The 12365-nt window shown below is 41.5% G+C and overlaps 1 protein-coding gene across 1 annotated transcript; it reads right to left on the bottom strand.

The window, feature by feature from the left end:
- Positions 1 to 2206: 2206 nt before the first annotated feature.
- LOC311489691 (hypoxanthine-guanine phosphoribosyltransferase-like) lies at positions 2207 to 10919 on the bottom strand. Its single transcript, XM_084546886.1, has 9 exons — positions 10482 to 10919; positions 10139 to 10245; positions 9145 to 9328; positions 8273 to 8338; positions 5339 to 5356; positions 3630 to 3712; positions 3387 to 3433; positions 3162 to 3238; positions 2207 to 2322 (listed from the first exon to the last, which is right to left on the bottom strand). Exons 1-9 carry the CDS (start codon positions 10671 to 10673, stop codon positions 2275 to 2277), a joined length of 822 nt encoding a protein of 273 aa, XP_084403012.1. The 5' UTR covers positions 10674 to 10919; the 3' UTR covers positions 2207 to 2274.
- Positions 10920 to 12365: the final 1446 nt, after the last annotated feature.

Below are 12365 nucleotides of genomic sequence, written 5' to 3'. Positions count from 1 at the left end.
TTTTGGTTTCATATGCATAACATGGGTGAACGAGGAGTCACATGTCCTGGTTCAAAGTGAGGTCGAGCTGGGCTGGCATGTGGATGGCAGTGGATGTGGAATGTGAGTTCACACAGCATATAATCTTTGCTCTCATCGTGCTGCCCCTCTGCCCAAAGCAGATAGGTCAAATTAAACCCCTTAACGTAGACACTCCTTTACATCGCATGTTCAGAGGTAGCTTGTGGCTGTGGACTAAAATAAGGGCTGCGATTCTCAGGGCCCTGACAAATGTCCCTTTTATGCCTCTCCAACATAAGGGGCCACCTGTTCTTGGGATTGGTGGCTTTTGTTGCAGGGGTCAGTATAGGGAGGAGACTTTCACAAAGCTGTGCTGTCCCGCCTGTTCCACTTCCAGTGGGTGCACTGTGGATATAAGCTTTGGAATATAAATGTTAGGTTAATTTCAGTGGTGCATTCCAGACAGACAACTTCTACAAACTATTGTTAAGACAATTAAGTCCATCTGTATGATTTTGTTTTTGATGGAGTATAAAACAAAACAAAAAATAGATTAAAATATTAGTTTCATAAAACTAACTACAGGAATAACAGACATTTCCAAATTAAGCCATCAGTAATAATCCAGTAAAAATATTAAAGTATATGTCAAATTTGCAGGGGACAGTTTTTCCGTACAATATTCTTGTGGTGCTACTTTTAAGTCAGGAAAAGATCAGGAACTTTCTTCCACCACAGCTAAAATGTACTGGCTAAAATCTTGTAATAATGCGAGTCAACGGCAGCACTCCGACAAGCCATTATTGTTGGGAGCTCAATGCCGTTAAAAGGTCATTCACATCACTTTAATCCCCAAAAGACCCTCAGAGTAAAAAAGAAAAACCGTTGTGTCTTTATACTTTGTGTTCCCTGCTTAAAGACTGGGGAGTCGTATGTCAGGTGTACACAAAGAGCGCAGCAGCTCAACACAACAGGCTTGCTTTTGTTGCTTTTACCGTTTCATTCGCAGTTGACGATGACCTGGTGTTCACGGAATCAGAAAGCTGCAATCCTAACAAAAAAGTTTGGAATTTTGGAGATTATGGGGCCGGTTTTCTGTGAAATGAAGATCACCAACCCAAAAGTCCAGGCTTGCATAAAAAGCGCTCCTTTGTACATCCGTCATTCCAAGAAAAAGATATTACACAAGGCCTTCCTATCTTGTGAGCTCAACCAAGGAACCACTTCAAATTAATTTGACTAAAAAATGCATTTCTAATATCATGAGGGAACATTGATAGTTTAGTGACACAACTCCAACAGAACATGGAAATGTTAAAAAAGGCTTTATTGTATGTTACACTGTAAAAAGTAACCTACATGGAATACTTATTAAAAAAAAACAAAAAACGAGGTAGAGTGATTAGTGGTGACGGTGCTACGTTGTTTGCCCCTGAGCATTAACAGTGACAGCAGAACTATCTAAAGAAACGTCAAAAAGGCAAGAAAATGTTAAGTTCCATCACAAATTTTCAAATAAAAACAAGTACCTTTCGTTTCAAGAGGCTCCTCTATTGTTTCATCGCGCACCGACTTGACAACGCTTTCACACACGTCACAAATACCAACTCATTCACAGCTCATAGAAGAACTGATACAGTACGGGTGTTCCAGACAGACAAAAACAAACTGTTGTGGTTTCCCAATGCTAAAACATATTTTCACGTGAACCAGTTTTGTAATCGCCGAGAATCAAAGTGCAACTTTTAAAACGGGGAAAAACATGCGCTCACTTTGATAAAACTGCCGGTTAACTCTCAGCATGTGTTGTTAAAATAGATTTTGTTAGAAGGAATGTTATAGGGAAAACAGGTATGCTCGAGATCAGATGTCACGATAGCAGCTGTAAGTGAAGGCCATCTCTGGGGAAATGTCTGGGCTTGCTGTTAGGATTAAGGATTAAGGATTAAGGATTAAGGTCTGTGGGCCAAGTATACTTGTGTATACAAGGAATTTGGTCTCTGCATTTATCCCATCCGTGAATTAGTGAACACACAAAGCACACAGTGAGGTGAAGCACACACTAACCCGGAGCAGTGAGCTGCCATGCTACAGCGGCACTCGGGGAGCAGTGAGGGGTTAGGTGCCTTGCTCAAGGGCACTTCAGCCGCTTTCTACCGGTCGGGGGTTCGAACCGGCAACCCTCCGGTCACAAGCCCAAGGCGCTAACCAGTAGGCCACGGCTGCCCCGTAGATTAGATTACATCTGCGTGACAGTCACTTGCACTCCTCTCTTTAAATCTTGTATTTCATCTTCCCGCTTTCGCTGATCACACAAATGTGCTAAAAAAAAAAGAAGAAAGAAAAACATAGTCAAAATGTAGGCTATAAACAAGTTCCACAGCATTCGATACAAAAGCATCTTGGTTTGATGCATATATGAATCATTCATTATGTTTACATGGACAATATTAGTTGGGATTTAGGAGCATGCATTGGACATGTATACTGTGCATTTGGAATACTGGGGATTTTTAACAGATATGCAGATATGCATGGCCAAAATGAAAGTCCACATTCCTGGACAGTACTTTTAGACATTACGGAAGTCTTGGATATCATTAACTCTTGGATATGCACAAATATCACAGTGGTAAACCTCTTCCAGAAGGTGGTTGAAGGACTCAAAGAGGAAGATGTGTTCTCCCTTGTGCCTCCAAAACAGTTGTGAGTCATCAGAGAATGGACATGGGCCTTCTGAGGGTGTCCTGTGGTGTCTGGCAACAGGATGTCAGTACATTTGGAGGCCAGGTCAACACCTTGTGCTGTTCTTCATGTTTTTTTTTAGTTGTTCCTAAACCATTTTTGTGTGTGTGCCTGTGTCAGGCAGCATCCTGCTGGGGATGGCTGTTGCCATCAAGGAGTGTCATTGCTATGGGGTTGGGGTGCCTGGTCTGGCCTAGGTGGGTCCTACATGTCAAAGTAACATCCACATGAATGACTGGTCCAAAAGTTTCCCAGCAGACTATTGAATTGTCACGAGATCGTCTATGTCAGTGGTTTTAATGTTGTGGCTGATCGGTGCAAATGGAGTCTTTCCTACTTCACTTCCATAGCCATATAAACAGCTTAACGGTTATACTGTGAGTGATTAAAATAAAAAATAAAAGGCACTGACTTACATTGAGGTCTCTAAAATACTCATTGTAGTCTAAAGCATATCCGACCACAAAGCGATTGGGTATCTCAAAGCCGACGTCTGGAAATAAAATGAATGACAAAGAGGAACATTAATTGCACATATTCCCACAGTTTGCTGACTCACCGAATAATCGGCTGCAACAGTGGCTTTAATGCGAATGAAAAACTGAGTCATAAGCACATGAAAGGGTAGGTCAGGTACGTACAGTCAGGAACGCATGCTGTGCTATCTGGTACTCTCTTCACCAGCAATCTGAGGGAAAACAAAAGCAGATTATGTTACAACGTCCGTTCCTCGCCGTCATGTAGGACGTCAAGACACAGTATTCATTTTGAAACTGTAGCTCCTGACTTCTGCGTCGCTTATTCTCGTCTCCGTTGGTCTACGTGTGTCTAGACTGGAAGTTGGAAACAGTGATTCACAGAGCAGCGTGTTTTGACATCTTTACCCTGCGACTTTGATCAGTTTGGGCCTGAAGGCTTCAACGTGCTTCAGGAGAGTCTTCATCGTCTTTCCGGTGCCTACGATGGCCTGGAGGAGAGAGACACAAAAGCCAGATTGAGAAGAGGAAAACACGAAAAAATGCAGACAAAAACCAGATTCATCACAAATTGTGGGGTCAAGTGAAAAGGAAGTTGTTGGCTCGTCGTCACACTGTACTCGTTTTCCGTAACTATGAGCACTCTACAAATGAAAAAAAAAAAAAAAAAGGGAATTTCAAAACAAACATGTGATAATTTACACAGAACTGCATCTTCTGCAATTTCCCCATTGCGGGACTAATAAAGGTTTTTCTTATTCTTATTATCTGACCTCTTGTATTAGGACAGGGGTTAAAGTAGACGTGGAGAAAAGCCACAGAAGTTTGGTGGGTCATGTTAGTGCACTGTAGGTCAACATGTGTTACATGTAGACGGAGCGGTATTACACATCTATACTTTTTTAAGCCGTGACTGGACATGAACAGAGGTTAAACCCAGAAAGAAAAGTCACTAGGGTTTGAGCAGAAATGCTGTTTGTTAACTTAGATACAGAAGGTCCAAAAAAATGTGATGTAAAAAAAATCTAACTGGAAACTAATCTGACATATTTCATAGAAAAAAGTTAAAAATGTAAAATAACACTCTTTGATTTTCTGACAGCACTGTCTGGGTGAGAGTCTGTCGGCTTGGCACATCTTAACTTCGGTACTCAAAAAGTCTTAGATTTGTGAAATTGGTATTACATACATTGTACTTTTTAAAATAAATGTACTAAAGTTTTCATACAATTCATCTTTGATTTTTTCTTACATCACAAAAACTGCTGTGCATCAACTTTTTATGTTTTTTTAAGTATGAAACTAACTTAGGTAACTCATCTTTTTATTTTCTATTTCATTGTGTTTTTAAATCGTATTCTGGTGATTTTTGCTAAAGGTAATGCAATTTAAATGACTTGTCTTTCAAGGGCATAGCTACCATTTAAGAAATACATTTAAAATGTAGGACCCTGATTGCACATCAGACGATATACATACATTTAATTTATATCTAATATCTATAGAATAAGCCTGAATGATTTGATTTTTTGAGCCTTTTTTTTTTATGTATTTGGCTAAACGTTGCTGATGTACACATTCTGCAGAAACAAAGGAACTTTATTTCGAAGATTACATCTCTGAAACCTGATTCGTTTTGCTCTAGTTTCTCGGAGAGGAAATATATCACTCTCTGGCTGCTAAATAATCTTCCTGCTAGTCACTTCCAGCCGGTTTATCAGAGTCATTTAATGACTGGGAAGGCTTCTTCACAAATAGTTGGGCACTGACTTGTAGTGCAGCCTGTTTACAGGAACAATCCTGAGTGACCTCATTCAAGTCTTTGCTGTACATGTCTTTTTTTCCAGTGCACCTATTATAGGACTCAGCTATTGTGCTAACAAGGAAAAGTTTGCAGTCATGGAAAACAGCTCTCTGGCTTCCCAGATATAGGTCAGACAATTATAAAGTTTCCTCATGCTGAAGTCAAGTCCTGGAAAAGTATAAAAAAAAAAAAAAAAAAAAAAAAAGAACTTTAAATGACTCCTCTTGACCTGGATCACCAACAACAACAAGAAATACAATAGGCCCATTTGGGGAGGAGGAAAAACAGAGAAGCAAAAGCATGGCTGACTCACCTCCACAATCAGTACGTTCTTATGTGAGCGTGATGAGGAGAGCAGAGAGGGAGGGAAGCAAACAATTATTCCTGATTAGAAACAGATAACAAACTGCCTGTATCCTCTGATCAGCCACACACATTCCAAGACAACACATGCACAAACGTAAAACAGCTGTGTAGGTCTAAACTAGTGACAAATTGTGACCTTGAAGGAAGAACTAAAAGGAAATCATGATGCATGAGCTTCTCGTTTTGGATATGATTAAAAGCAGAAGTACTTAATGATGAGTTATCAGCCGAGCCACACCCGACCACATTTATTAACACCAGAACATAAGGATTTTATTACATCGTGTGATATCAATGTTTATGCATTATAAACAAAAGCCGCAGACAAATACGAGCCACATATAGATTGTAAATCTATGTGTCAACAGGCCTGCTTTGAATGTCACACTGAAATAGCTGAAATTCTGCAAATGCCTGTCTAATCGGGCAGAGACAACTGGCCACTATCTATATTAAGAGTCAAGAATCTAAGAATCACTTAAACATAGGTAGGTCAAGATAAAAACTCTTTAAGTGGGAGTTTACATTTCAAACAAAGGATTCATCTCAGTGTGCAGTCATGCTTCGTTAAGGCCTCATTATTCATACAGATTTATTTAGAGTGCAGTAAACCCTGCAGAGAAATACAAAAGAATGAGCCGTACAGTTCACGTAATCGGGGGAAGCGGCTGCCTGTAAACCACGCTGCGGGGAGGTGAAGGTGTAAGTGAACTATGCGCATTGTCACACAGTTGCCGTTTTCCGGAGAAGCATCACTCAGCTCACGACTAAATTTAGCCGTACATCGCGGGGAGATCAGGGATTTCACGGGCACACTTGAAATACTGTGGGGAAAGCAGCCGGCAGTGACTCAAGCTTCCTACCTCACATCCTATTCGTGTTTCAGCCGTGTGCGCCACGCCTGCTTACAGAACGCATTAGTGTGTGGGTGTGTCCCAGCGTTCAGATCAGCTGATTTACATGTTCCTAAAAATGCCGTGGCTGACTTATGACTCTGTAGTAACGGTTAGGCGATACATCCCTCCATGAGCACATGCAGATGTACAGAAGTGTGGGAACAATAACAAGATGCAGGCATGCAAACAGACATCGCTTGAGTTCCTAAAGGCACAGTGCATGTGTGTGTTTTACATATACATGAGTGTCTATTTCATTCAAGCCAAACAGGTTCACACAGTGCTAATTCAGGTCGTCAGCAGCAGGTAAATGTCCGTGTGTTTGGCAGCATACCGGAGTTTTAAATGGTGAGTCCGTGGCAACATTGCTGCATGGCCTACTGGTGTTGACCAACAATCCTGGTTTGCCGATGCTGAACAGGGGAGACGGAGCCACGGAGGCGGAGAGGCCTAAAGCAACTAGGAGTATGAATACTCCTTACTAGGAAACTAGGAGCTTTCCCTAGTGGGAGAATGATGAAAGAAGGAACTGAGGGATGATAGATTGTAGTTATAGGTCATAAGCTATAATCAACAGAGTTTGTGTAATTACTCTCTCTGCCAGAAGGGGGAGACAAACGTTCTGCACTGTAGCTTTAAAGGCTGCGACACACCAAGCTAGCGGTCCGTCGTTTTCCCGTGTCTGGACGTCAGTGCGCCCTACTGCTGCCCTAGTTTTTCCGTCCTTTTTCTTTGGCACTGGTCGTTTCACATCTTTGTCTAATCTGAATGTTTAATCTGAACGTTCAAATGAAGGAATATTTTCACCACGACATGACCACCTACTATCAGACCAACTTTCTGGCACAGTTTTCGCTAGTTCTTGTATGGTGGTTCGGTGTGTCCCTGCCTTAATGTTTTGGTCAGATGAGGAAATAAAATGTGAAACTGTCGACATCAGTTATTGAATCAGGAGAACACTGTTGTTTTACAGGCTGTGTAAATAAAAAACGAATTCACTGCATAACAATTTTTCCACATTATTTTGTGAAACAAAAGTAAGTCTTTCTGTGTTTAGCAGGCAAAGCAAACAATATAAAAATGACGCCTTGGGTTGTTCTCTGGACTACTGTGACTGGAATTTTTCAATTTTTTTTGGCACTGTGAGGAACAATGAATTGATCTAGAAATCAATCCCCCACTGTGGGATAAATAAAGGATTATCTTATCTTATCAGTCAATAGAAAGAGAATCATTTGCACCTGTAGTGCTTATACGGAACATTTCAAAGCTGTACCATTTTCAAATTAGTTTTCTGTAAAGACAAACAACCTAATTGTTTACAGAAATTGCATTGAAAGACTATTCTACTCCTTTAGACTAGTTATTTAATTTTTTTGCAACACTATACAGTGCCGAATAAGTAAAATAAACAAAAATAAAAATAAGATATTTTGTGCAACAGACCGCACACCATGCAACTCTTCCAGTTAATCTTGGTCTGTAGTGTGTCACAATTTTAGGAGCTGATATAAGAGGTTGGCTGCAGCCACAACTCACACCCCAGCTCAGTTAGCATCAACTCTGATTACATGATAACAAGACAACCATTGGAAGAGCGAGCAACAAGATCACTGTCATCCTCCTGATCAACCGAGATATGCGCTCACTACATCCTCCCATTTACACTAAATTTACATTTAGTTTCCGCCGAGATAAAGCGCAATAAGCCTTTACACAATCGCATTACAACAGCTGGTATCTGATCACTGCTGGGTTTGTCAGAAACTGCCATCTTTGATCTCCTTTACGGAAGCACTGAGCCGTTTCCTCAGGACGGAGGGGGAGGCAGCAGATTAGAGGGAAGGCTGCCCTCTTGAGGCAGCCGTCTATCAATAAGCTCCACGCCACTTGGGTGTTTTTGTGTTACTGTAATAGAGCATGATGCGATAGGGTTTCACTTAGATGCCTGTTGATGTTTTCAGTGAGAGAAGTTAGATCAATACCTTGCCGGCTAAAAAAGACAAGTCCTCAGCTCCAAGTATGTGAAGATCCTCCGTCGACTGGTCATTCTGTAGAAAGAAAAAAGGAATATTTCACAGTTTTGTAGTACTGCTGTAGTAATACAAGGAATGATTGTTATTTAATATCCAATTTGTAATTTTGTCTTTTCACCGATCTGCCATAACATTATGATAGATGAAGGTAATAGCACTGATTATCAGGACACCACGGCACAATATATAAGGCAGTGAGTGAACAATGGCCAAGTGGAAGGATTTGAGCAACTTTGTCAAGGGCCAGAGCAGAGTCTCCAAACCATGACAATGACTCATTGATGTACGTGGGGAAACGAAGGCTGGCCAGTGTGCTCTGATCTGACAGACGAGCAACTGTAGCTCAAATTGCTGGAAAAGTTTGCGCTGTTTCTGACAGAAAGGTGTCAGGGAGTCAAGACTTAGCCACATCTGCTGCTAACGTCTTGGTGCCAGATACCACAGGACACCTTCAGGGGGGCCGTTGTGTCAGCAAAAGAGGGACCTATATAATATTACGCAGGTGAACATGGCCGATCAGTGTAAATACGGCTCTATTTCATGATCATTTCTATGTGTGAAAGCAACGTGTGGATTACAGAGCAACACAATTGCGTAATATCATGATCTCACATGAAAACTGCACATTCGACGCAAAGTTGCACAAAGATCCAACTGTCTTAATACTGTATAAAACATAACACACATCTTCTGACTAAGTCATGAGACTCACAGTCATCACGACTGATAATCTTAAGCACGAAAAGTGCCTCTCCATTCACAAACACACCACTTAAACCGAACTGTCAGCGGCTGAGTGCGCCTCTGCCGCGGCGGCTCACCAGGTAGCTCTTGAGACGGATGAAGTGGACCCTCATGGGGATCGTGCGGCTGGAGTTGCGGCTAAGAGCCTTGATCCTGTCCACCAGGTCGGCACAGAACTGGTAGCCTCCTTTGAGCACACACAGCACCACGATGTCATGGTCCCCCAGATCATCCATGATGTTTCGAGCCAAGCGCTCTGTCCTGTGAACGGCAAGAAAAAGAAAAGAGCTGACAAGTCTTTGGCTCGCAGCGATCTTTGCTTGTAGGCCTCTTGTTTGTTGTTTGTCTTATGGTAATACATAAAATTCAGTAAGATTTAAAGAAAGGTACGGACTAAAGAAGTGCAGTATTATCAAGAGCTACTTTCCTAAAGTTTTCTAACTTTCCGTGGAATAAAATTATTATAACAGAAAAGGTTTAGGTGTAATTCTGAACAAGACTGTGCAGATTCTTCAATATTGATAAGTAGTATACTGGGAGAAAATGAATCTGCAACCATTTTGAATAAGTAAACACTTGATGGTTAAATGAGCAGAGGTAATGCTGTTCTTGTTGGACAAATAATACATTTAGAGTTGTCAGGATAATAAGAAAACTATCTACCTATTTTCATACCTTTTAATACTTCTGCTCTCATGACAATCAAACTGACAGTCCTCCTCAGTGTTTGATTTTATGGCTCTTGTTTTACATGTCAAGCCTTCTGTCTTGTGTAATAATTAATAGTACAACATTGTATTAGGCTGATTGGATTTGATTTTCCATAAATTCCATAAGAAATCTCAACATTATTTCATATTGTCATTCATATTCAGATTTCTGTAGAAAAAACCCCACCAGGATCATACCATGTGTAATGTCTGCAATAAAAGATTTCCCCTAAATCTGACCAGGATCCCTCAGATCTACCAAAAGCCAAGATTTATTTATTTATTTATTTATTTTTATGCCAGAAAAGTAAGAAAAACGTGGTTTTTATCGAATATTTCTCCAAGTTTTAGTAAAGTGTACCTGTCCATAATCACGCCATGGGGAACGACGACACACTCTAAATCTCCGGAGTAGTGAGCTGGATAGCTGAAGAGGTCTAAACTGTAGCCTGGCCAGTCATCGTTAATCTGGGAGGAGAAACATAAACATTATGCTGCAGCCATGTGCCGATCGCCAACAAGTAGTCAAAGACACGACGGCTGCAAACTACGAGCTTCACATCTGCAGGAGAAACACGTGTTAACATGTACGAGGTTGCGCAAAGTTGTCTGAATGCGCAGAACGTGCATCCGTGGGTGCACAACTTTCTCCCTGCGCAGTTGGACACTTGTCCACTCCCTGTCAAGCCCTCTTATCTAATTACCACAATCCCCTCGCTTCTTCTTTCGGACTGGACGGCAACTTCAGCCATGTTGTTTTCCGACGACACAAAAGAGGTTTTTGTCTCAGAGAAAAAGTGGTGGCGCACAGTGCCTGCACGGGGATTTGGCACTGTAAGGGGAGAGGAGGAGCGTCGCGGTGGAGGAATGTTAAACACCACCACCACCACCATCATCAAACAGTTTGCAGGTCGGTGAGTCTACAGCCGCCAGGGGCGCTCTAACACAAGGTTTACACGTTGTTAGTCACAGTGCTGCTTTTCAGGGGGCCCACCTTTCAGTTTATTGGTGCTCAGAGGCTGGGAAGCTTTTTATTCATACCAGGCAGTGGCACTCTGAACCCTAATTTAGGAATAAACCAGCAAGAAAAGCCCTTCGTTGAAAATGGAAAAGCAATGGAAAACAACAAAAATCTATTTGATCATAGCAGGCTCGAGTAAAAGAGACAATGCAATAGAGTTATTGGAACTAATAAAATTAAGTTGTAATCCCTTAATGCATGGTGTTTTCAAAACTAAGAAATGCAAATGCAGCTGAGAAAAACAAAACAAAACACAGAATTGCCAGATTTTGCACAAAAAAACATCCTTGAGCTGTTGCAGTCATTGAAGGGAAGAAGTGTACGCCAGCACAGGAGAGTGAGAGTCATCTGTTTGATGAACACACACCCACAGAAAGAGAAAGAAAGACAGAGCTAGATCAGCTGGAAAGGAAAGCAGTAGACCGTGTGATCAACCTATAGGGGCGTCAGGTTTTGGCAAGGATGACTGGAGTTTCTGTACCGGCAACTGTGATGTTCCTGTTGCTGGAAACTCAAAATTCCCTTCCGACAATATTGACAATACTGACAGTACTGCACCTGCCACTTCATGCAACATTGGACTGCTCTCTGTGCCCTACATGCCACTTTAATCCGTTGTTGTCACTTCAATCTGTTACGTGCATTCGTTTTTATATGTGTATTTATTGACATCTATTTTTTTTTTTACTCTCAGATGTTTATGCTTTTAGTGTTTGACTTGTTGCACGCAGTTTCAATCCTCTGCACCATATGTGCAGCACATAAAAGTGACAATAAAGTACTTTTACTTTAGACATAAACACCTTCCACTTTCATTTAAACAACATCGTTACAAAAGTGTGTCAACGTCGCCATCTAGTGGAAACATACAGACACTTTTTCTCCCCATGCACTGCTTTTGTTCTGAGCCATACATTTTGTTTCTAATCTATTTGAATATTTGCATTTTTTTTTTTTAATTCACACACCCTCTTGAACATCATATTTTTAAAAAACAAAATCAAAGAAAGACTTGTATTTTTTTTGTAATTTAAGAAATTAAAATGCCACACCCGGTCTCTTGTGCACAATATATTTGCATCTGTGTGACAGTGTGTGAACGAGTGAATTTCGGATGGGCGACCCAGAGACTCGTGTGGTCAGTGTGTCCAGCAGCAGCAGCAGCAGCAGCAGGGTCTGGGCTGCCGTGTCACTGCACATTAGAGCAGTCTGCTGGGCTCTGCTGAGAAGGGGAGACAAGGTGTCTGGGCCACCCACCCGTGCTCCTCCACGGCAGCAGTAATTTAAACAGCGCCACAATGACAGCTGGGGAGGCAGATGTCAACAGCAACATTAGATTTCAATCAGCCTGCACAGTGTCACCACCTCGGAGGAAGGGGGGAGGTGTTAAAACTACACTGCATAACAAAATCCCCCCCAAAAAAAAAACATTATACACATATTTTGTCATGCTCAACTTATTTCACTTGATGTTTCGGAGATGCAGCTGCAGGCCCGGTGCTGGAATAATCGGGCTCTTGAGTGTGTACTGCAGCACTGAGTGATGCTGCAGAAGCCAGAAGATGTT

This window comes from Chelon labrosus (genome assembly GCF_963514085.1).
Source record: "Chelon labrosus genome assembly, chromosome: 6".
Classification (NCBI taxonomy): Eukaryota; Metazoa; Chordata; class Actinopteri; order Mugiliformes; family Mugilidae; genus Chelon; species Chelon labrosus.
The sequence above is the reverse complement of the archived record's forward strand: the minus strand, read 5'-3'. Positions and strand labels throughout refer to the sequence as shown.